The sequence below is a fragment of the Pseudorca crassidens genome, chromosome 20 (genome assembly GCF_039906515.1).
Source record: "Pseudorca crassidens isolate mPseCra1 chromosome 20, mPseCra1.hap1, whole genome shotgun sequence".
Lineage (NCBI taxonomy): Eukaryota > Metazoa > Chordata > Mammalia > Artiodactyla > Delphinidae > Pseudorca > Pseudorca crassidens.
Window position 1 is genome coordinate 55926322 of NC_090315.1, and position 22999 is coordinate 55949320.

Consider the following 22999-nt stretch of genomic DNA (forward strand, 5'->3'; position numbering starts at 1 on the left):
CTCAACAAAATCTTACTGTCTAGAATTTAGTTTCAAAGGGATCAGGGCAAGGTGTGGGGGGGGGGGCGGGGCGGATATCTTAAAAGGCTCCTTAGGGGAATGATAATGGAAAAGAAACTTGAGAAGCACCGCTCTAGAATCTACCTCAGGTTGTGATGTTGAACAAGGCAGAGTCTGAGTAACACACCTGTGTGATGCTCTTGATGCCCGTCTCCATCCTGGGGGTCCCGTTGCTCTCGTGGCCTCAGCTCAGCTCTGTGCATCCACAGGCCGTCACAGCGCGTCGGGAGCGTCCCCTCCGCGCTGGACTCTGTATTTTAAGCGTCATCTCAGCTCACTGAATGGTCTGTTGTTGACGTTTGCATGTGAGGGAATCGGAGTCACTTGTCCAAGGTGCCAGGGCCCCCAGAGGGGGGACAGGGGTTTGACCCACAACATCCTGGCCCCCGGACCCCCTTCCCTACCTCTCCCTCTCTCCGGGCATCTCTGCCCTTCCTCCCGGATTCCCGCCCTTGGGCAGCACTGATCAGGGAGGTGCAGGGAAGGCCTGGGGCCCGGAGGAGAATGACAGGAAGGGGGTGGGCCCTCAGCTGAGCACGCTGTCCTCAGGGCTCTCTGGGGAGGCCAGGCCTGTTTGGTTTGGGTGGCTTGGCCCCTGAGGCCAGTTCCTGGGGGGATGGAGGCATAAACAGTTGTACTGAGTTAATGAGGCCTCATTTCTGACTCAGGTGCACCTTGGAAGCCACGTCCTGCGGAGACAGGCCTGCCCGTGTGTGTCAGGCTGTGAGGGGACAGGCCTGTGTGGGTGTACGAGGCCAGGAGGGGACAGACCTGGTTTATGTGACACAGCCAGAGTGTGCTGCAGCCTGTGAGGGTCCAGTGTGTGTTTATAACGCTGTCAGGAAGCTGGCCTGTTTCTAGATTCAAGCCGAGAGGCCCAGGTGCTCACAGCTGTGAGGACAGGCCCGTCTGGGCGCACAAGGGCCTGGACCACAGGCCCCGAGTACCTGGCTGGGAAGAGACACGTGCATAAGGTGCCCCCGAAAAAGCCAGGTACCAAAAAGCACCCGCTTTGTGTAGCCGGCGCTTCTGGTGCCTCCAGCTCTGAAAAAACGCCTTCTCCCTCCCTGAGAGGGCTTCCTCAGCCCTTGCACAGAAGTCTTGAAAACCAAGATGATTTTCTCCCTGGGGGAAGCTGGGTCACCAACGACAGCCCCAGGGGCCGACCGAGCGCCGCGGCAGGGAGCAGGCTGTGTGAGACCAGAAGCCGCCTGTTTTCCTGTCGCAAGGCCGCCAGGCAGAGGAACGCACTTGGCTCTGGGAAAATCCCAGCCCAGGTTCGCATCCTCTCTGGCCTGCTGCCCTGGCCACGCTGCCGCCCTCTCCCCGAGTCCCCAGGCAGGGTTTCCCAAGCCCCTGGGGCGGCCACAGCGACGTGGTCACCCCGTCCTCTGTAGAGGGTAGGAGGGTGGAGAAGAACGTGGGGTCTGTGTGCATGTGTGTGTGTGTGTGAGCGCGAGGGGGTGACTGTGTTATGGGTGCATTGGGTGTGGGGTGTGTTTTTTGGGGCCTCAGTTTTCTCCTCTGTGAAATGGGGAAATTGCTAACCAGCACCTCGCCCACTGGGTCAGTGTGAAGAAGGGCTGCCCTCCCAGGGCCGTGGGAGCATCATCCCCTGCGCCCTTATCAGAGCAGCCAGCGGGTGGGAGTGGGCACCCAGCCCCTGCAGTGCCCCCGTGGCATGTCTGTAAGATCCGAGGGGGTGGGCAGTCTGTCCTCGGAGGGCCCTGCCTGGCGCAGGCTGTGGGGCGCTCCTATCGCCAGGCCTGCAGTAGCGGTTCTGCAAGGTCTTTGCTACCCCGCCTCATGGATGAGGGGACGGCCATTGCCAAGGGCGGCCGCTCCCAGTGGTGTCACAGTCTAGCTTCCACATCAGGCCCTGGGCTGAGCCCCAACCAGGGTCCCCGGTGCATAGGTGAGGAACTGGGGGTGTAGGGCGTGCCTGGGAGCCTGGCTTCTCTCTCCCATCAGGTCGCCCTTTTGGGAAGGCTGGACCATCACCCCCAGTCCCATGCAGGGAGAGAGGCCCCGCTGGTGCTGAGATTCCTGGGGGAAGCTGGGTCAGCGGGGACAGAAGGCCCTTGAGCTGATGCTCCTCCCCTGAGGGGAAGCTGCGCAGGGGAAGGGTGGGACCCTTCAGTGGGTGCTGTCACCCTCCACTCTGACCTTCCTCCTGGACCCTCCTCCCTCTCCCTCTTGGGCACAGGAGTCCGAGACCTTTACTCCCAGGGGAAGAGCCACTTCTAGTCCCGCAGCCGCGGCCCCTGGACTACCCCGCTCTATCCACTGCAGATCCCCCCGAGCACGCATCCCCTAAAACACGTGCCCGAGCCTAAGTCCAGCCCTGCCTCAGCGCACGGCGGCCGGTGGCCTCAGCACCCGCCACGGGACGCTCCTCCTGTGCTGAGCAGATGCCAGCACCTCGCGTACCACCCCGCTGAATCCCCGCAGCCCTGAGGAGGGGACACGTCCTCCTGCTGCCCCATTTCACAGATGCGGAGACAGAGGCCGAGAGGTGAACTGCTTGCTCAAGGGCCCGCGCCTATTAAGTGACAGAGCTGGGGTCTGAACACAAGTTTGATTCCAGAACCTGGGATCGTCACCACTGGGAACGTGGCTTCCGCTGCACACGTGTGTGTGCGCACACATACGCAGACACGCATACGCACCGGACAGTTCCTCCCTCACACCTGCGGGCTTGCGCTCCTGACCACCCCCATCGCCTGTCTGTCCTCGTGCCTTGCGTGTCGGGGGCTGTGGTATTTTTGTCTCGTGAAGCATTTCATGAGAGCTTTACATTTTTCTCTGAGTCTCACAGACGTCCCCGTGAGGATTATGTGAATTAACCTCTGACTTGGCCATCCCCTGCTTCTTGTGGGAAGGGCCAAGTGCCCCGCCCGCCCTGCGTGGCGCACGGCACACGGCAGACCACCTGGGCCTGGGCCCCGGAAGGTCAAGGTCAGGACCAGCCACTTACACATCTGCCCGAACACACCGTGTCCCCCGTGTCCCCAGGTTCGAGCATCGAGGCTGTGTTACCTGACCTAGCCTTGCTCCTGGCCCCCCTTGGCTCTGGGCCACACGCTCCCATGTGGCTCCTGCTGGGCTCACAGTGTCTAGAGGGAAGGTAGCGACCCCTGTTTCACCTCCTGCCAGTTCCACACAGCCCATCCCTCCTGCCCCGCTCCCCTCTTTCTCTGCCCTTTTACCACGATCACGAAAACGCCTTTACAACCACATTCGAGGGCAGAGACCGCTCTGCTCTGGCCAGTCCCCACCTGAGGGTGGACTTTACTCCTGCAAATGCCCTTCCAGCTTTCGTCCACCTTTGCGTGGACCTTTTGGCAGCTGTGGCCAGGTGTGCAGACAGTCCTGCCAGCATTAACGCTGCAGCTTAAACGTTTCAGCATATGTCCATCACATCTGTAGAGAGGTCGTGACATAATTGACCAAAGGTAAATTTTAAAAAAAGAAAAAAAACAAAAAAAAAATATACATATATATGTATATACATACAGATGGATTATGTCTTCTGCAAAATAAATCAAAATAATATTAATAAAAAAAAATTGACCGAAGGACCTGCTTTTGGGCATTTGCACTGTTCCCGTTTTTCTCAGTTATAGATAATGCAGTCATGACTGTCACCTATAGCCAAGCTTTTGCTTCTTTTGAACTACGTTTTAGGGCAGGTTTCCACAACAGTGGTTACCAGGCAGAGAGTAGGGGTATTTTTGTGTGTGTGACTCTTTCCACATACTGCCAATTTGCTCCCCAAAGAAAAATTTCTGTAATGCCTAAGGGGAGAGCTCTGGGCCACACTGCGTGAGTTCAAATCCTGGCTCTACTGCCCACGGGCTCTGTGACCCTGGACTAGCTGCTTTCCTCTGTGGGCCTCTTTTTCCTCCTGAATAAAGTGGGGGTCATGATAGGACCAAGCTTATTATGTTCCTGTGAGAGTTAAATGGGTTAGTAGCAGTAAAGAGCTTAGAACGGCACCTGCCACATGAACAAGTATTGGATCAATGTTAATTCTTCTTCTTTAGTGATCAAGGCCTCTTTCCCTTTGTGTAGAAAGGCTCCCAAGGACAGGGCTCTAGAAGGAAGGGGGCACATGTATAGCACGCATGCCACCAACCTCCGGTGAGCCCCATGACAGGCATCACTAATCAGTCACTGAACTCTTCTCCACATAGTACCTGCTGGTCAACCTGAGTTGACAGAGGGAGCGAACGCCCACCACACCCGCTTTAGTGACCTCCTGGACCTGTGGAATTTGAGTATTACTGGGAATCCACGTCCAGTCCTGTCAGTTCTGGCCTGTGTCTCCTTGGGGCTTTTTCACGGGAGCCTTTGCTGAGCTTCCTATTCTCCGCTGCCTGGGAAGGTCATGAGTGTCAGCCGTCCTGCCTCTGAGCAGGAAGGTAAATCCGGGAAGCAGGGCAAGGAGGGCAGGAGTTGCCCTCGGTCCTTTTACAGGCCCGGCCACAGGTCTGCTTCCTCCAGGTCGAAAAGGCAGGAATTCCATCCAGATTGATTTCTGGCACTTGGTCAAAGAGGGCTTTGTGACTTCCTATGAGGGATCAGAGGGATCCCACAGAGAACTGTGAAATGAGGGGCTCTCCCCACGAGGCAGGGGGCCCATCACAGTCCAGGACTTCTGGGGGGGCCCTCAGCGGGAGGTGCAGCTGGTGGCAGAGCCAGGCCCCCGAGAGCAGAGGCCCTCACAGAGGTGAGTCCAGCCAGGCCACTTCTGCACCTGTGGTCAACGGAACTCGAGGGAGGCCATGGGGCCCAGACTGCCAGTCCCCCAGGGAGGGCCACAGTCCAGCCTCCAGCGACTCCCAGCCACAGCTCACGGCCCTCGGTGGGTCATCGGGGACCCTGTAACTAATAACAAAGGAAGCTTCAGGGTTTGAAACTAACAAGTGGCAGAGGGCAGGACGGCCTGGGGAGGAGAGCTCACGCTCTCCTGGGTTTTCTTTACAGTAAACGGAGAGAACACTTACTAGGTACCTACTAGCTTCAGGAGCTGTGCTGGGGGCTCTGATGTGTGTGCTCTCTTGCAGTCTTCTCAAAGTCAGGCCCATCTTGAAGGAGGAGCTGAGAGGGCAAAGGGGCTTGTCCATAGCTAGAACCAGGCAGAGCTGGGATTTGAACCTGGGGTGGTGGGTCTCCGAGCCCAACCCCCTTATCCTGGTGGGAGGAGACGCCATCTCAGGCCTGGAGAGGTTGCGGGTGTGGGCAGCGTAGCCCTGTGTCTGAGCCCACAGAGGCCAGGAAGCCCCAGATGGGCGTTAAGCCCTTGCAGTAGTCTCCACTTTCCCCAACCAGAGCTCTCTTTGGAATAGACATGGGGCACTTTGGTCTGTTTCGTTGTTGTTGTTTTGATAAATTTATTTATTTATTTTTGGCTGCGTTGGGTCTTCGTTGCTGCGCGCGGGCTTTCTCTAGTTGCAGCGAGCGGGGGCTTCTCTTTGTTGCGGTACGCAGGCTCTGGGCGCGTGGGCTTTGGTAGTTGTGGCACGTGGGCTCAGTAGTTGTGGCTCGCGGGCTCTGGAGCAGAGGCTCAGTAGTTGTGGCGCATGGGCTTAGCTGCTCCGCGGCATGTGGGATCTTCCCGGACTAGGGCTCGAACCCGTGTCCCTTGCACTGGCAGGCGGATTCTTAACCACTGCGCCACCAGGGAAGTCCTCTGGTCTGGTTTTTAAATAAACTTTTCAAGGGATAACATACATGTAGAAAAGTGCATAGATCAAAAGAGTGCTGCTGGATGAATTCTCACAAATTCTCACAGAATCAACCTGTGTAACCACGCAGATCAAGACACAGAGCATGACCACCTCCCTGGTGCCCCCCGCCCCCGCCCCAGGCCCTCCAGTCCCTGCCAACCCCACCACCGCCCACCCCCCACCCCCCCCGCCCCCAGCACAGGAAACCACTCTCCTGCCTTCCAGCAGCATGGATTAGTCTCGCACGAACCTGAACGTCATGTAAATGGAATCGTACAGGCTGAACTCTTCTGTGCCTGGCTCCTTCGGCTCAAAATTATGTTTATAAGATTTATCTATGCAATATATAATATCCTGTGTAGCGGTAATTTATTCATTTGCTTTGCTCCATAGCATTCTGCTAAATGAATATAGACTATTAATTTGTTCATTCTGTTAATGGACAGATACTTCCAGGTTGGGGCCACTATGAATAGAACCATTATAAACATGTCTCCTGGTGAACGTATGTTTACAGCCTTCGGAGCACGGGCCATAGGGCAAGCAGAGGGTCCCCTCTGGTGGATGCTGCCCAACAGTTTTCCAAAGTGGCCCAAACCAATTTATACACCTACCAGGGGTATACAAGAGTACTAAGGTGAGACATTTAAAATTGCATGTATTAAGATTTTCTTTTAATAGTGAAAAGGACAACGAAAACTAAAAAAACTTCCCACTGTCCATAAACCTTTGTTAACACTTTTTAAGTTTAAAAATAAATGGAGCTAGAATGGAGACATAACAAAATGCACCCATTTATCTTTTGGGTCTGCTGAGTTTTGACTGTTGTCGTCACCTGAGTCACCACCATCCAGGTTCCCGTCACCCAGGACAGTTCCCTCCTGCCGCCTTTTCCAGCCAATCCCTCACTCCCCAGATATCCGCTGTTAGCATCTAAGACCAGTGAGTTATGCATGTACTCGGTAATTCTGAAAACTATAGAAGGGTGTAACATGCATAGTCTCTCCTCCCTCCACTCCATTTTCCCAAAGGCAGTCCCGTTAGTCTCATGGGGCCCTTCAGAAGGTTTTATGAAAATTCCTTTTAAAACACCACACAGGTTTTATTATCCACACTGGGTGTTCCTTGGTCCTTTACCCTTTAATTACGTATCGTGCTTGAGCTCATACACGAGCTCATACAGCACGTTCAGATCTACTTCATTTCTTTTTACGGTTTTGTAGTATTTCATTCAGACAAGCGTCAAGCCAGGTGGGACTTTAGATCTTTCGGTTTTTACTGTGGAGAAGCTGAGTTTCTGCGGGAAAGGACAGGCATTGCTGAGTGCCCGCCGTCCACCGGCCAGAGGCAGCGAGAGGCACCTTGTACCTAATCCTCACCCCTTTGGATCCCTCTAACCATCCCACTCAAAAGGTCAAGAACATGGAGCCCAGGGGCCCCAGGTGGAATGACCTGTCCGGGCCGCAGGGCAGGAAGCAGGGGAGCTGGGTTTGCACCACGTCCCTGGGACCCCAGGCCTTTCCCTGCCCCCTGCTGCCCCAGCACCGGGCTTGGAGACATTAGACACCCCAGTGCCCCCTGCATGACGGCCTTCCCTGGGCCTCAGGAGGGACGGGTGGCAGCCGACTCTCCAAACAGTCAGGAAAAGAAGGGCATCTGTGGGTTGTTTTTCTTTCCCAGACGAGGAGGGGGACCAGGGCTTCAGCGTGTCATCCCACGCACCCTTTGACGGGGCTGATGAGTCACCGCACCACACAAGGAAGTTTTCCACGTAAACGTTTTGCGGGTGAACTTGTTTCCAGCCCTTTAAGGCAAAAATTTTTTTGTTCCTTTCTCTTTTTTCAAATAAGTCCTTAAAACATAAATGGGGGCTCCCCTGGTGGCGCAGTGGTTGAGAGTCCGCCTGCCGATGCAGGGGACACGGGTTCGTGCCCCGGTCCGGGAAGACCCCACGTGCCGCGGAGCGGCTGGGCCCCTGAGCCATGGCCACTGAGCCTGCGCGTCCGGAGCCTGTGCTCTGCAATGGGAGAGGCCACAGCAGTGAGAGGCCACAGCAGTGAGAGGCCCGTGTACCGCAAAACAAACAAACAAACAAAAAACATAAATGGGAGGCAATCTCTTGACCAGGAAGACCTTCTGTTCTACAGGAATCTGCAGGTCCCTTCCGCAGCTGGGTGGTGGGCAGCAAGCCCCCCGAGCCGGGGATGCTGGGCAGCTTTCGGGGGGCCATGCAGGGGGCGGGGCCGGCCTCGGAGGGGAGGGTGGCCTGCCGTTCTGGGTTTGCCTCCAAGGCTCCTGCCCGCCTGTTGGCTCAGAGACAAGGCCAAACAGAGCCTCCGAAAAGAGCAGTGCCTGTCCCCACAGAGGGATTAGGTCCTCACCTCTCCCGGCCATCAGAAAATACCCAGTGGGCAGCCAACTCTCTGGATGGAAAGGGGTTTGGGAGAGAGGCTAATTGATCGGGAGACAAGGGCGCAAGTCCCATGGCCCTTGCCCCTCTGAGACCCCAAGGATGGTTTTGCAGAAGGCTCTGAAATGGACAGAGAGCTCGCCCCTGTCCAGGGTGCTAAAGCCACCCAGACGGAGCCTGCTGACCTTGGCGGCAGGAGGCCCCAGTGGTCTGTGTCCAGGTGGGAGCTGGAGAAACAGTGGGGACCAAGCAGATGCATGGATAAGACCCTTTGGCAGAGTGGGCCGAATCTGCCCTCTGGGCTGGAACAGACGTCCGAGAGTGCGTGGACCCTGAAAAGCGCCCCCAGGAGACCAAGGGCCAGCTGAGCAATGGCCGAAGGTGGCAGGCTGGAGCAGACCATTGGCATCTGTTGGCTCTCGAAGCCTTTGCCAGCACCTGCGTTGAACTTTCCATCAGGGATGGTCTTTATTTCCTCAGAGGCCTCTCCGTCACGATGGACCCCGGGGGTTCCGAACTGTAGCTCAGTGGTTCTCAAAGTGGGATTCCCAGACCAGCAGCCTCAACGTAGCCTGGAAACTTACTAGGAATGCAGATCTTCTGTCTTATAAACTGGAAAGTGGGGGAGGAGAGTGTAGCAAGGTGTGTTTTCCATGCCCTCCAAGTGATTCTGATACACAGCACAGTCGGAGAGCCACTGCAGCAGCTTAAAGAAAGGGGAAAGATGGGACTTCCCTGGTGGTCCAGTGGTAAAGAATCCGCCTTCCAATGAGGGGGGACGTGGGTTCGATCCCTGGTCGGGAAACTAAGATCCCACATGCCGCGGGGCAGCTAAGCCCACACACCTCAACTAGAGAGCCCGCGTGCCCTGGAGCCCGTGCGCCACAACTAGAGAGAGAAAACCCGCACGGCACAACTAGGGAGAAGCTCGTGCGCCACAATGAAGAGCCCGCGCACCGCAGCGAAAGACCCCGCGTGCCGCAACTAAGACCCAACGTGGCCAAAAAAGAAATAAACAAACAAATAAAATTTTTAAAAAAAGAAGAAAGGGGAAAGAGCAGCAGATGTTTATTGAGTGCCGACTGTTTTCCAGCCACTTCATCTGCTGCCCTATTTTAGTCTATACAGAGTCCCTGGGAGGTAGGATTGCGTCCCCATTTTGCAGACCCGAAAACTGACTCTCAGAGTAAATAACTTCCCCTGTATCTGAGCCAGAATTCAGACCCAGGCCTGAGCCTCCTCTGTGTCCCTTAGGCCCTGTTGCTGGGTCCCTCTCGGCTTGCGATCAAGAAGGAAGGGCTCTTGCATTGCTCTGCCAGCCTCTCCTCCACTTGTGCGGGCAACTCGGACTTGACCGCCGTGAATGCCTCCCAGGTCCCACCCCTGGACTCTGTCTTGACCATGCCCTGGGCCTATCTGAGGGGCCTTCCTCAGCAAGGAAGGAACAGCCCCTGGTGCATCCTGCTTCCCCACAAGACCCCCGCTCGTGAAGGCAGGAGTACACACCACGCTGATTCAAGCACACCCTCATTGCCTGCCTGGGCACGCCCCTTGACGATCCGCTGCGGAGGAATTAATTAGGGAACTGGACCCTTTTCCAGGGTGCTCGTAAATTAAGGCGGCTTGTGGCAGGAGCCATGGCTCCAGCCCAGAGGCGGCAGCCCGACAAGGACTAGAGGCTTCCCACACAAAGGGATGAACGGATCGGATGCCTTTGAAGTGCTGCGAGCAGTAGATAAAGTTGTTAGTCAAATAAACAGCGGAGGCCCCTGTTGAGATGCTACCGTCTGAAGCCAAGCCGGAGAACTCCTTATTTGGGGTAGAGGTTTCCCTTTATCGGACCCAAGGGCAACAGCCCTGTGCTGTCCTCTGCCCTTAAGCACAGCCAAACCCGCTGGGGCTGGCCTCCTCCACACGGCAGAGGAAAAGCAGCCTCTGGTACCTTATTTGCATTTTTTAATTTATTTGGTGAGTTGCTAGCCATCGGGGGTGTTTCCTCAGAAAACAGCCTTTCCTGCTATTGATTAGCAGGTGGCCCCCACTGTGCCCTTCAGGATGTGGTTCAGCTCTGCACGGGGTTCCCAGCACCACTAACGTCATTGGCAAAATCATTACAGGAAAATAATAGGATCTCCTTACACATTCTGTTAAAGGTGGGGTCTCACCCACACCTTGGGTCGAGTTTACAATTAAGGAGAATCAGGACACGTCTCGGGGTATGTGAGAGGCTGGCGGGGGGGGGGGTGGCTTTGATCTCGGGAACCGTGGAAGTACGTGTTGGACCAAGGGGGCCGCCTCAGGGCAGGCAGTGGCCCCTGGAGAAGAGCTCTTTGACGCAGAGTGTCTGGTCAGGGACCCGGCTGTCTGGTCAGGGATGCGCCCGGTCACTGATGTATGGCGGTCACGGCGCCCGATGGCTGCTGCCAGAAAGACCTCCCAGAGGATCTGCACAGAAGGCTGAGGTCAGGCGAGAGGACTCCTGTTGGCTTGATTTTTCATTTTCTAGACGTATATGCTACCTTTGCCCGGTGATATTTCAGGTGGCTTATAAAAACACACAGCATGGGAACATCTATACTGATTGACATGGGGCCACTTCCAGGTGTTAAGAGAGAAAAAGCAAGATGCAGAGATCCACGTATAATGTGATGCCCTTTTCGTAAAACAAAACAAAAGCTAAGGACCAAAGAAAATCTCTCTATATATTTGCATTTGATTAACGTATGGCCGTGGAGGAATATCTGAATTGATATGTACGGGGGTGGACAGACTATCGGGCTCACTGCCTGGTTTTGTAAATAAGAGGTTTGGGGGGACCCAGCCCCACCCATTTGTGCTACAACAGCAGAGTGTGGCCAGAAAAGCCTGTAATATTTATTACCTGACCCTTTTACAGAAAATGTTTGCCAACCATATGGTTTGTTTTTAGCATGGATTCTGGGGTGGGGGAGATGCAGGGGAGGCAGAGGTGAGGTTAAAAAACAAGCCAACAGGGACTGCCCTGGTGGCGCAGTGGTTAAGAATCCACCTGCCAATGCAGGGGACACGGGTTCGAGCCCTGGTCCGGGAAGATCCCACATGCCGCGGAGCAACTAAGCCCGCGCACCACAGCTACTGAGCCTGCGCTCTAGATTCCGCGAGCCACAACTACTGAGCCCACGTGCCACAACTACGGGAGCCCACACGCCCAGAGCCTGTGCTCTGCAACAGGAGAAGCCACTGCAATGAGAAGCCCGCGCACCGCAACGAACAGTAGCCCCCGCTCGCCGCAACTAGAGAAAGCCCGCACGCAGCAACAAAGACCCAACGCAGCCAAAAATAAATTAAAAACAAAAAAGCCAACACGTGCGATATGGGCTAAATTTATGTACACTTTTATGGCAGGGGTATGCACGTGCACAGAAAGAGAATCTGTGGAGCGATGGTCACCCGCATACAGATGTGCAGGCGGTGAGCCCACACCTTGAGCTGTTGCGCACTTTATTACTCCCTTCCTGGACACCGTTCTGTACTATTCTGGTTTTCCAGTGAACACGTATCATTTCAAAAATGAAGTAATCCTGGGAATTTTATTTCTTTTAAATTAATGTATAATACACGGCTATGGCTTCCTGCAACAGTTTGAAACATTTCAGGTAGAGCTGAAGCTCTCTTCCTCAGCCCCCTCTTTGGTCCTCCCCTCCCCACCCATGTATGTGCAGCGTAGGCATGTAAATATATACATACACGTGTGTGTGTTTGCTTCTACACTTAACACGGTTCGTGGGGGTGGAATCCGTGGCAGGTCTGTTGGCTTGCCTTTGTTCCTTTTAACTGCTGTCTGGTGTGATGCTGCACGTGGCTGTAGTTTGTTCAGGCACTTCCCTATCGATGGGCACTTAGGGGTTTCTAGTCACCTTTATTTTTTCTCAGCAGTTAACTGTCTTTAATCGATGTCCTACTGACTGAGTAGCTACCATTTATTGAGCATCTATAAGAGTCAGCATGAAATATCACATTTAATCTTGTCAACGGCCGCAAGAGGCAGGCGCGACTATCATCCCCATTTTACAGATGAGGAAACTAAGGTTCAGACAGGTGATATGATTTGCCTGAGGCTGCACAGCTTATTAGCAGCAGAGGTCCGCATGCAGAGGTGCGCCACTCTGCACACACCTGAGGGCCACAGCAGGGTCGTGACTGAGCCTCTGAGCACCCCAGGAGTTGACGAGGGTGGAGGCATGTGAGCAAAGGCAGTGAGGGTGTAGCGCCAGGTGTGCTGAGCACGACTGGGGAGCCCCCAGCCTCCCTAGAGGGCTGTGACCAGGCCGGAAGGTGCGTGCAGCCCCGCCCTAGGCACTGCCCATTCCCCAGCCCCTGGGGTTAGGCCATGTGGAGACAGGAGAGCATTTCCAGAAGCTGAGAGCAGGTCCAGGGCTGTACCTATGTATTGCAGCTCACGGTCTCTTCATTGACCATGACTCAGGACAATGAGGTGACCCTGAGGAGGGGTCCTGGTTCAGACAGCCGCTTTGACCCGGAGCAGGTTACTGTTGGGGTCTCGCGTCTGTACGGCGTGCAGGGGTCGCATCTGCCACCGTAGACTGGACACCGGGGCTGACCTCTAGCTGCAGGCTCAAGTCACCTGGAGATTTAAGCGTTCAGTTCTGCGGCGTTCAGTGCACTCACACTGTACAGCCACCTCCACCAGCCTTCTCTGGAACGTTTTCATCTTGCACAACTGAAACTCCGTCCCTGTTAAACACGGACTCCCCCTCCCCACTCCCCCAGCTCCTGGCAACCCGCGTTCTACGTTCCGTCTACTTTCTGTCTCTATGAATCGGATGACTCTAGGTATTGCCTCCTGTGAACGGAACCTACAGTGTCTGTCTTTTTGTGACTGGCTTTTATTTCACTTGCATGATGTGCTCAAGGTTCACCCATGTTGTGGCAGGTGTCAGAATCCCCTTCCTTTTCATGGCTGAATAATCCTTTGTATCCATAGCCCACATTTGTTTATCCGTTCACCTGTCGGTGGACACTTGAGTTGCCTCCACCTTTTGGCAATTGTGAATAATGTTGTTGTGCCCATTGGTGTTCAGATGTACTTTAAAATATACCAGTGGCCAAAGAGCCAGATGCCTCGGCTCCGCCCTGCCCACAGCAGCCGCCGAGTGGGATTGGCCTGGGGTTGGACTCTGTTATTGGAATGTTGTTAAGCCTCCCAAATAGTTCTTATGCGTAGCCAGGATTGAGAACCCTGGGACAGTTGTTCTGGGATGAGTTTAGTGCAGTGCCCGGCTGTAGGAAACCCTGGGCTGTCAGCTGGCGTAATGGGGGTTGCCAACCATGGGCAGATGTGTAAACCTCATGAAAGGAAAGAGAGGGCTTCCCTGGTGGCGCAGTGGTTGAGAGTCCGCCTGCCGATGCAGGGGACATGGGTTCGTGCCCCGGTCCGGGAAGATCCCACATGCCGCAGAGGGGCTCGGCCCGTGAGCCATGGCCGCTGAGCCTGCGCGTCTGGAGCCTGTGCTCCGCAACGGGAGAGGCCACAGCAGTGAGAGGCCCGCGTACCGCAAAAAAAAAAAAAAAAAAAGAAAGAGAAATGCTGGAGAGGGTGTGGAGAAAAGGGAACCTTCCTACACTCTTGGTGGAAACGTAAATTGGTACAGCCAGTATGGAGAACAGTAGGAGGGTTCCTCAAAAAACTAAAAATAGAACCAACAATGATCCAGCGATCCCACTCCAGGGCATATATCCAGAAAAGACGAAAACTCTAATTAGAAAAAATACATGCGCCCCAATGTTCACAGCAGCACTGTTTCCAATAGCCGAGACAAGGAAGCAACCTCAACGTCCATTGACAGAGGAATGGATAAAGAAGGTGTGATACATATATACAATGGAATATCACTCAGCCATAAAAACAAATGAAATAATGTCACTTGCAGCAACATAGATGGACCTAGAGATCATCATAGTAAGTGAAGTAAGTCAGACAAGGAAAGACAGATATCATACGATATTACTTATATGTGGAATCTTAAAAAAAAAAGATACAAATAAACTTATTTACAAAACAAACAGACTCACAGACATGGTTACCACAGGGAAAGGGGTGGGGAGGATAAATTGGGAATTTGGGATTAACATATACACACTACTATATAAAAAATAAATAAACAAGGACAGGGAACTGCACAGGGAACTATATTCAATATCTTGTAATAACCTATAATGGAAAAGAATCTGGAAATATATATATATATATATCATATATATATAACTGAATTCTAAATTCAGTTATTCTAAATCAACTATACTTCAATTAAAAAAAAAAATAAAAGGAAAGCGGGCTGTGTTTGCTCTGAGCCAGAGCCCACCTCATGACTCTTTGCCGAGGACCCTAAGCCAGCCCTGTGCTGACGTCCTCCCGAATCCTCCTTGGAATTCCCTCTGCAGCTTCTCTGGGTGTCCAGGCGGCTCCTCATGGCATTAGTGATGGTGCAGGCGCCCAGGTGTGCAGGCAGCACAGGACCAGGGGCTTCTGCGCTCGGGTGATGGGCTGGAGGCAGGCGTCAAGCGTGGACGCCAGCTTTTCCAACCCTGAGGGAACAAGAGGAGACAGGAGGTCAGGTCTTCCCCAGCAAGAGAAAACCTAACCAATTCCAAGCCGAGGGTAAGCTGGGAGAAGCCGCTGAGAGCAGGGGCCCCGGCTGCCACCTCCATAAAATAAAAGGATGGGAAGGGTCAGCTCTAAGGGCTGAAGCGGACCAGCAGGGTGACCAGGAGCCAGGCTCCCTGGGGTCTGCCTTGCTTTGCTGCTCACCAGCTGTGTGGGTTTCCCATAACAAAGTACCACAAACTGGGTGGCTGAAAACAACAGAAATGTAACCGCTCACAGTTCTGGGGCCAGAGGTCCAAAATCAAGGTGTTGGCAGGGCCATGCTCCCTCCAGAGACTCTAAGGGAGGTTCCCACCCGGCCTCTTGCAGCTTCTGGTGGTTGCTACACTCCTTGGCGTCCCTTGGCTGGTAGAGGCGTTGCTTCAGTCTCTGCCTCCACCTTCACCTAGCTTCTCTCCCTGTGTATGTGTGTGTCTTCCCCTGGTCTTTTTATAAGGGCCCACCCTAATCCAGCATGACCTCACCTTCACTTGATGGCCTCTGTAAAGACCTATTTCCAAATAAGGTCACATCCACAGATACCCGCGGTTATAGGACTTGGACATACCATTTTGGGGAACATAGCTCACAACACCAGCTGTGTGACCGCAGGCAAGGTATCACTCCCTCACTGCCCCCTTCTCTGTATCATGGGTGCAGAGCAAGCATGCCTCCTAGGGAGGAACAGACGAGGCACCTGGGGTTGGGTTCAAGAGCATCTCTCTTATCTGGAAACTGCTGGAAAGTGCAGACTCCCAGGCCCCATCCAGCTCTACCGAGTTAGAATCTGCCTTTTAACAAGCTCCCCCTGCAGGTAGTTCATGCGTTTGCCGTGGGCTGGGAGGGTTAAAGGATTCGGTGTAGTAGCTGACAACAGTGGAAGCCCTTCCTACATGTTGGCCGTTATTTCTGTCTTTCTTTTAAAGAACAGGTGTCATTTTTTAAAATTTATTTATTTTTGGCTGTGTTGGGTCTTTGTTGCTGCACGCGGGCTTTCTCTAGTTGTGGCGAACGGGGGCTGCTCTTTGTTGCAGGGCTTCTCTTTGGTGCGCGGGCTTCTCACTGCGGTGGCTTCTCTTGTGGAGCACGGGCTCTAGGCGCGCAGGCTCAGTAGTTGTGGCTCGCGGGCTCAGTAGCTGTGGCTCGCGGGCTCTAGAGCGCAGGCTCAGGAGTTGTGGTGCACAGGCTTAGTTGCTCCACGGCATGTGGGATCCTCCCAGACCAGGGCTCGAACCCGTGTCGCCTGCATTGGCAGGCGGATTCTTAACCACTGTGCCACCAGGGAAGCCCAACCATTATTTCTGATTCTTATTCTCCTCCCTTCGACAAATACTGAGAGCACCTTCCATGTGCCCTCAGCGGTTCCAGCCACCACACAGAACAGTAAAGAAACAGACAAGGCATTATCCCTGTCCCCAAGGAGCCAGAGCTCAGTGAGGAAAACAGCCACCTAAAATTTTCTCAGTGCAGTCAGTCAGATCCGTGGGATGATTGGATTTTGCCAAGGTTGCAGCAGGCCCCAAGAGCCAGGTAGGATGTGGTACCCAGCTGCAAGCCTGGCACCAAGACCAGTACATCTCCTCACCAGCCAGATGCATGGTTGCCCAGGCAACCAGGCGATGCTCCAGAGACGATGAGCGGGACACTGTGCCCGAGTTTCTGCTGTTTCCTTGGAAGCAGTAATGACTGCAGGAAGACCGTCTCCAGTGGGCACTTAGGGGGCAGAGTGCCATGCTCTTCCCCCTTTTTCAAACAAATTGCCCATCTCCCCAGGACCCGGCTTTCCAGGCAACTGTCATCCAGACGCCCAGCTGCAGCCAGTCTGGAACTGCTCCTGGGCTCAGCCCTCCAATTTAAAGACTTCTTGTTCATTTCAGCAGGAGGCAGCAGCATCGATCAAGGCAGAGAAAGCACTCAGGTGTGCCTCTCAGAGTGGCACGGTGGTCGGGGACTCAGGATCCGGCTCTACCTGGGTCCCAGCTCCAGCTCTGGCTCTTACTAGCTCCTTGACTTAACCTCTCTCAGCCTCAGACTTCTTATCTGTGAAATGAAGCTAATTATACTGTTCCCATTGTTGGGTCGTTGTGAGAATTTTTGTAAGTGTGCCCCCAGAAGCACACTGGGTTGGCAGAGGTGGTGAGTTACCTCGCACACTCCTCCATAGCCCCAAGTGAGTCTTGAGGGAATGAGGAGGTCAGAGGCCCCCCTGTCTAGGAATCAGGGAAGCCAAAGAAGTCAACCACTTGGTCATTCTCCCTGGGTGTGCAGAGGACATCTGGGGACAGCCCCTGCAGGCCTTGGAGGGAAAGTTGGAGATGGGCAGCGTGCCGCTCACATACTGGCCCCAGCGAATAGGCGTTGCCTGAGTGATGGGAGAGGCAACGAGCACGTCACTGGTCCTCTGGGGCATGCTAAGACTTTAGGACAGCCTGCCCAATAGAACTTTCTGCAGTGATGAAAATGTTCTCTATTTGCACTGTCCAGTGTGGCAGCCTCTAGCCACGTGTGGCTGTCCAGCCGCTGGAATGCGGCTAGTGGGACTGAGGCGCTGAATTTTCAGTCGTATTTCATTTTAATTAGGTTCAGTGTAAGTAGCCACACGGGACTGCTGGCTCTCGTGCCGGGCAGCACAGCTTTGGGACACCCCCTGGAAAGAAGTTGTCACAGCCAGCCCAGCTCCCGCCGGGCTCCTTTTTCTCATTGGCTCCAGGAGCGCCCTCTCCTTTAATGACGGGTGGGGGGAGCATGCGTGCTTGCGTGAGCCTGAGCTTCGGAGGCTGCAGCAAGCGGCAGAGCAACCGCCCCGTCAGCGGGAGGCGTGGTGCCCGCACATTCTGAGTCACACCTCTCCTAGAGAGGGGCGCCTGCCCGGGGACGGCTTGTCTCCCGTGGAGGAGCCGACGGGCTCCACTTTCCCAGGCCGGGGAACCCGGGCGTCTGTGGTTGTCTCTGCGGCATAGCAGCATTTGCTGGAGAGATGGCGGATGTTGCCCAGGTAACGCCCCCTTCCTGATAAGCAGAGGGCGAAGACTGCAGTGGAGGAGCGGCTGGCTCTTCCTGCTGGCTCTGTTGTTTCGGGAGAGGGTGGGGCTTAGTCACAGATGCCGGGAGCCCTCCTGAGTCCTGCCTGCTCTGGATCACTCACCCACAGGACTTGGTGGGTGATAAGAATGAGCGCTGCTGTTTTGCGAGGAACAGGGCTAAGTGTTTATACATATCATCTCATGGAATGGGCATGGCAAGCCTTTGATAGTGGTTGTTCTCATCCCACGTTGCAGACGAGGAAAGTAGGGTGTCAGTAATACGCTGTAAGTTCCACGAGCACTGGGATCTGTCTGCTTTGCTCATCACTGGTATCCTTAGGACTTAACTCAGTACTTGCCACAGCATACTAGACGGTTCCCAGTAACTGTTATTGGATGATTAGATAAATGGATGGATGGATGAGTGGATGGGTGGATGGACGGATGGATGGATGGATGGATAAGTGAATAGGTGGATGGGTAGATGAAATAGAGCTTAGATTTGAACTGAATTCTGCTGATTGCAAAACCTGCACTCTTAACCACGAAGCCATACTGCCTCTGACTTTTTTTTGATGTCCTCCACCTACCTGGGTTGGGATTTTTTTCTTTAACACCTTAATGAAGGTGTAATTTACATGGCATAAAATTCACGTATTGTAAGTGAATGATTCAATGATTTTAGTAGATTTATAGGGTTATGTGACCATCACAATGCAGTTTTAGAGTATTTCCATCATCTAAAAATGCCTCATATCTGTTTGCAGCCTAATAATCCCTGTTGCCACCTCCCAACTCCAGGCAATAACCGTTCCACTTTCTGTCTCTCTAAATTTGCCTTTTCTAGACGTTTCCTATAAAAGGAATCCTCCAGTTAGTCTGTTGCATCTGGCTTCTTTCACTTAGCATATTGGTGAGATTCATCCGTATTGGTAGCACATACGAGTGTTTCCATCCTTTTTACTGCCAAGTACTATTCCATTGTCTGGATATACCATGTCTTGCTTATCCATTCACCAGCTAACGGACGTGTGGGTTGTTTCCACTTTGGAGCTGTTATGAATAATGCTGCTGTGGACATTCACGTGCATGTCTTTACGTAGAGTCTGTTTTTCTTTTGAGTAGATTTCTAGGAACAGAGTTGCTGGGTCATATGATAAATTTATGTTTAATGAGTTAAGAAACTGTCAACCTGTCTTCCAGTGGTGCTGTACTGATTTACATTCCCAGCAGCAATGCACAAGGATCCCATTTTCTCCTCATCCTTGTCAACACTTGGAGATACCTGTCTTTTGGTTCCAGCCAGCCTAGTGGGTGTGGAGCAGTATCTCTTTATGGTTTGAACCTGTGTTCCCCTGGTGGCCCCTGATCTTGAGCTGCGTTGTGCTGTTACTCCTTGGCTGGGTGGGGTTCGACCTTTCCAGCCATGGGTTAGCACACTTTTTCTTTAAAGGTCCAGACAGCAAATGTTTGGGGCTTTGTGGACTACATTTGATTCTGTTGCGTATTCTGTTCTTTGTTGTTGGTTTTTTCCCCTGAACAACCCTCAAAAAAAAAAATGTGAGACCATTCTTGGCTTTCTTACACAAAAACAAGCAGGGAGACAGTTCCGAGGTTCCTGTCAAAGGAGTCCAGCAGCCCATCCACTCCAGACACGGCAAGAGGTTACCCGCCCCTTCTGGTGACATGGGCTCAGTGGAGGGACCATAGGGCAAAGCTGAGGGCCGGGCTTCTGGGTGTCAGGGTTCCAGAGGCATCCCCAACCCAGTCCCACCGTGATTCATCACCAGATGAGCTCAGCAGAGCTCCTGGGATGAAATGTGCTGATTTGTCACCCAAGGCAGAGTGACTAGGCCCCCACGGGCCTGGGCAGGCCTCCCTCTGTCCTGTGGCTGCCCTGTGCCAGGGCTCAGAGCCTCTTCCGGGGGCCAGCCACCTACCCACACGCCATGAGCACGGTGTCACAGCCGCACTGCCCCCCTGCTGCTCCCACCAGCTCTCAGAGCCTTGGAGACGCGTTCTAGCCCTCATCCCAGACCGTCAAGCGTCCTTGCAGCCTTCCTCTCGGTGTCTCTTGGTGAATCTGCGCCTCCTCTCCACCATCTGCGCTGGCCCTGACCCATGTAATGGAAAGAGGGAGACCTCTGGGGTCCACCAGAGCCGGTGTGTACTTGTGAATTGCCCCTTTCTAGCTGTGTGACCTTGGGCAAGTCATGTCACCTCCCGGCCCTGGTAGTCTTGTGTGTAAACAGGAAACTAGAGCCTGGGGCAGAAGCTGCAGACGCCCTACCTCTTGGCATGGCTCTGCCCTGAAGACTGTAAACACGGCGACTCTGCCCTGGGGGCACGTCTTTTCCTGGCTGTGGGAGCATTTTGGCCTGGGCGCAGGGCAGCCAGAAGTCCAGGAAGTTGGTGGGTAAACAGGGCCGCTTCCTTGCTCCTTGGGTGGGTCAACTCTAGGGCGTGATCCACACTGTCTCCCAGAGGCCCCCTCAGGACTCAGCCTTGTCCCCACAGTGGTGGCGTTGCCTGTTGCCCAGTCCTAACACTTGATGATGCTCTGGCGGTGACTGACTGCCTTCTTCTCCCAGTCTCACTCTCACCCCTGCACTGATGTGTCCTCCATTACCTCCCCAGTAAATAAACCATCTGCGCTCGGGTCCTTGTCTGCGGTTCTGCTCCCAGGGCCTATGGCAGGTCCCCAGCTCCTGGGGTTACTGTGAGGGTGGAGTGAGATGATGCCCCGAAGTGCTCTGCACAGTGCCTGGTGGGTCGTTGAACGTTAGCCCTTGTCAGCCCCTGGGAACCTCTGGTCTTGAGTGCAGCCTCTGTGACCACTGTCCTTGGGACGCGCCTTAAGCAGGGGCTCGTGGGAAAGCTGTTGACCTCCGCGGCCTGTCGGGGGGCTGTGTCTGTGAGCCCGAGGCTGGGCACGCCTGTGAAGGGGCTCGCTGGGGCAGGCGGCGCCCGATGGGCCCTCTCACCTGGGCCTCACTGTCTCGGTGACATCGAGTGTGGGTCCTGAGGACTTAGGGGCCGAGCTCACGGCCGCCCACCCCCACGGGCGAAGTTTAACTGAGGGCCAGCTGGAACAGTGCTCACCAGAGGTTAGTGATGGCTATTTCTAGGTTGTGGGATTTTCGAGACCTTTTTTCGTTTATCCTCTTCTTTGTGCTTTTCAGTGTGGTTTACATTTCTTACAGTGAGCATGCCTCGTTTTCACAAAAAGAGTGAAGTCATTATTCTTTCAAAAGTAAACAGCTTGCCGCTGATTACGAGAGCGGGCGCTTAAAGAGCGGACCGTATTCCAGTCTAGAATCTACCGTGGGAATGCACGGCTGTGCGTCCTTGTGGTTTTCTTTGGGGCTGAATGTACGGTGAGTTTCTGTGACCATTTCATGGTCATTTAAAAATTAAGCAATCCTCTGGGCCCAGAGCAGAACCGCAGTGTCTAGGACTCAAAGGAGCGTTCATCTTCGGGGATGGGCCGGGTTCTTGCCTTGGGAAGTGTCTCTACCGCTTCAGACTTGGGGCACTTTGAATTTGTATAGACGTGGTCATGCTCCTGGCAACACCAGTCAGGTAACTGGGACGGAGGCTGGTTACGGTCCCAGGGGAACCTCAAGAGGCTAGGTGCGCCTCATCATGAAAGTCACGGAGTTCACCAAATACTGCTTGTCACCATCGTCTCCATCAACGGTGTATTTATTATTCACTGAACACCCACCCCCAACAGGGGTTACCATGCGTTTCTTCCAGCCCTTATAGGATCTAAAATGATTGACAAGTAAATGTTTCTACTCTTTCCCATTCCCTACTTGACGAAAACTGTGCTGTCTTCACGTCAAAAGCTTGGAGATTGTACAGCCACTATGGAGAACAGTATGGAGGTTCCTTAAAAAAACTACAAATAGAATTACCATATGACCCAACAATCCCACTACTGGGCATATACCCTGAGAAAACCATAATTCAAAAAGTCATGTACCCCAATGTTCACTGCAGCCCTATTTACAATAGACATGTAAAGCAACCCAAGTGTCCATTGACAGATGAATGGATAAAGAAGATGTGGCACATATATACAATGGAATATTACTCAGCCATAAAAAGAAACGAAATTGAGCTATTTGTAATGAGGTGGATGGACCTAGAGTCTGTCATACAGAGTGAAGTAAGTCAGAAAGAGAAAGACAAATACCGTATGCTAACACATATATATGGAATTTAAGAAAAAAAAATGTCATGAAGAACGTAGGGGTAAGACAGGAATAAAGACACAGACCTACTAGAGAATGGACTTGAGAATATGGGGAGGGGGAAGGGTAAGCTGTGACAAAGCAAGAGAGCGGGATGGACATGTATACACTACCAGACGTAAAATAGATAGCTAGTGGGAAGCAGCTGCATAGCACAAGGAGATCAGCTCGGTGCTTTGTGACCGCCTGGAGGGGTGGGATAGGGAGGATGGGAGGGAGGGAGCAAGAGGGAAGAGATATGGGAACATATGTATATGTACAACTGAGTCACTTTGCTATAAAGCAGAAACTAACACACCATTGTAAAGCAATTATACTCCAATAAAGATGTTAAAAAAAAAAAAAAGCTTGGAGAGAGGGAGGGAGGCAGTGGGGCCAGCAGAGTGTGTGGAAGGAGAGAGAGAAGGAGGGAGAGGCAGACTGTGGAGATTGACATAAGAAAGATCTGGAATGACTATGGGAAATAAGCTTAGGTGTAGTTAACTAAGCGGGTGATGGTGGTGGCGCAGGGGTATGATTAGCAAATAAGAGGCCCCAGAACATCATGCAGTGTGGGAAAAACATGGGAGAAAAAAACGGGGTGCTGTCCGGGTCACTGAGGGTTGTCCATTTCATTCCTTTAAAGTTTTTCAGAAGAGGCAGGTTGAGTATCGCGAGTTCCCTTTGGGTTATGTGGTTGTGCTGTTGGGACTACGCTTTTGACTGTAACTCCTCACAGAGAGGGGACCACCTGGGTCCAGGATTTATAAGGGTTCCACATTGGAAGAGGCCACAGGGTATTTTCATGCATAATTTACAGAAGACGAGGCTGAGGCTCCGTAGGTGAAATACTTTATGGGAAGAACCAGGCCTGTCTGATCCTACAGTCGACC

At 53.3% G+C, this 22999-nt stretch overlaps 1 protein-coding gene across 3 annotated transcripts in view; it reads left to right on the forward strand.

Annotated features, from left to right (window-relative positions):
* CMIP (c-Maf inducing protein) overlaps window positions 1-22999 on the forward strand; it is a 266109-nt gene that overhangs the window by 189517 nt on the left and 53593 nt on the right. The window contains exon 1 of one of the 3 annotated variants that reach the window (XM_067718739.1): window positions 17685-17840. The exons of the other annotated variants lie outside the window; for them this stretch is intronic. Coding sequence (XP_067574840.1) covers window positions 17823-17840 — 18 coding nt within the window. The 5' untranslated portion in view covers window positions 17685-17822. Of the gene's footprint in view, window positions 1-17684; window positions 17841-22999 lie in introns of those variants that run through there. 3 annotated transcript variants of the gene reach the window in all.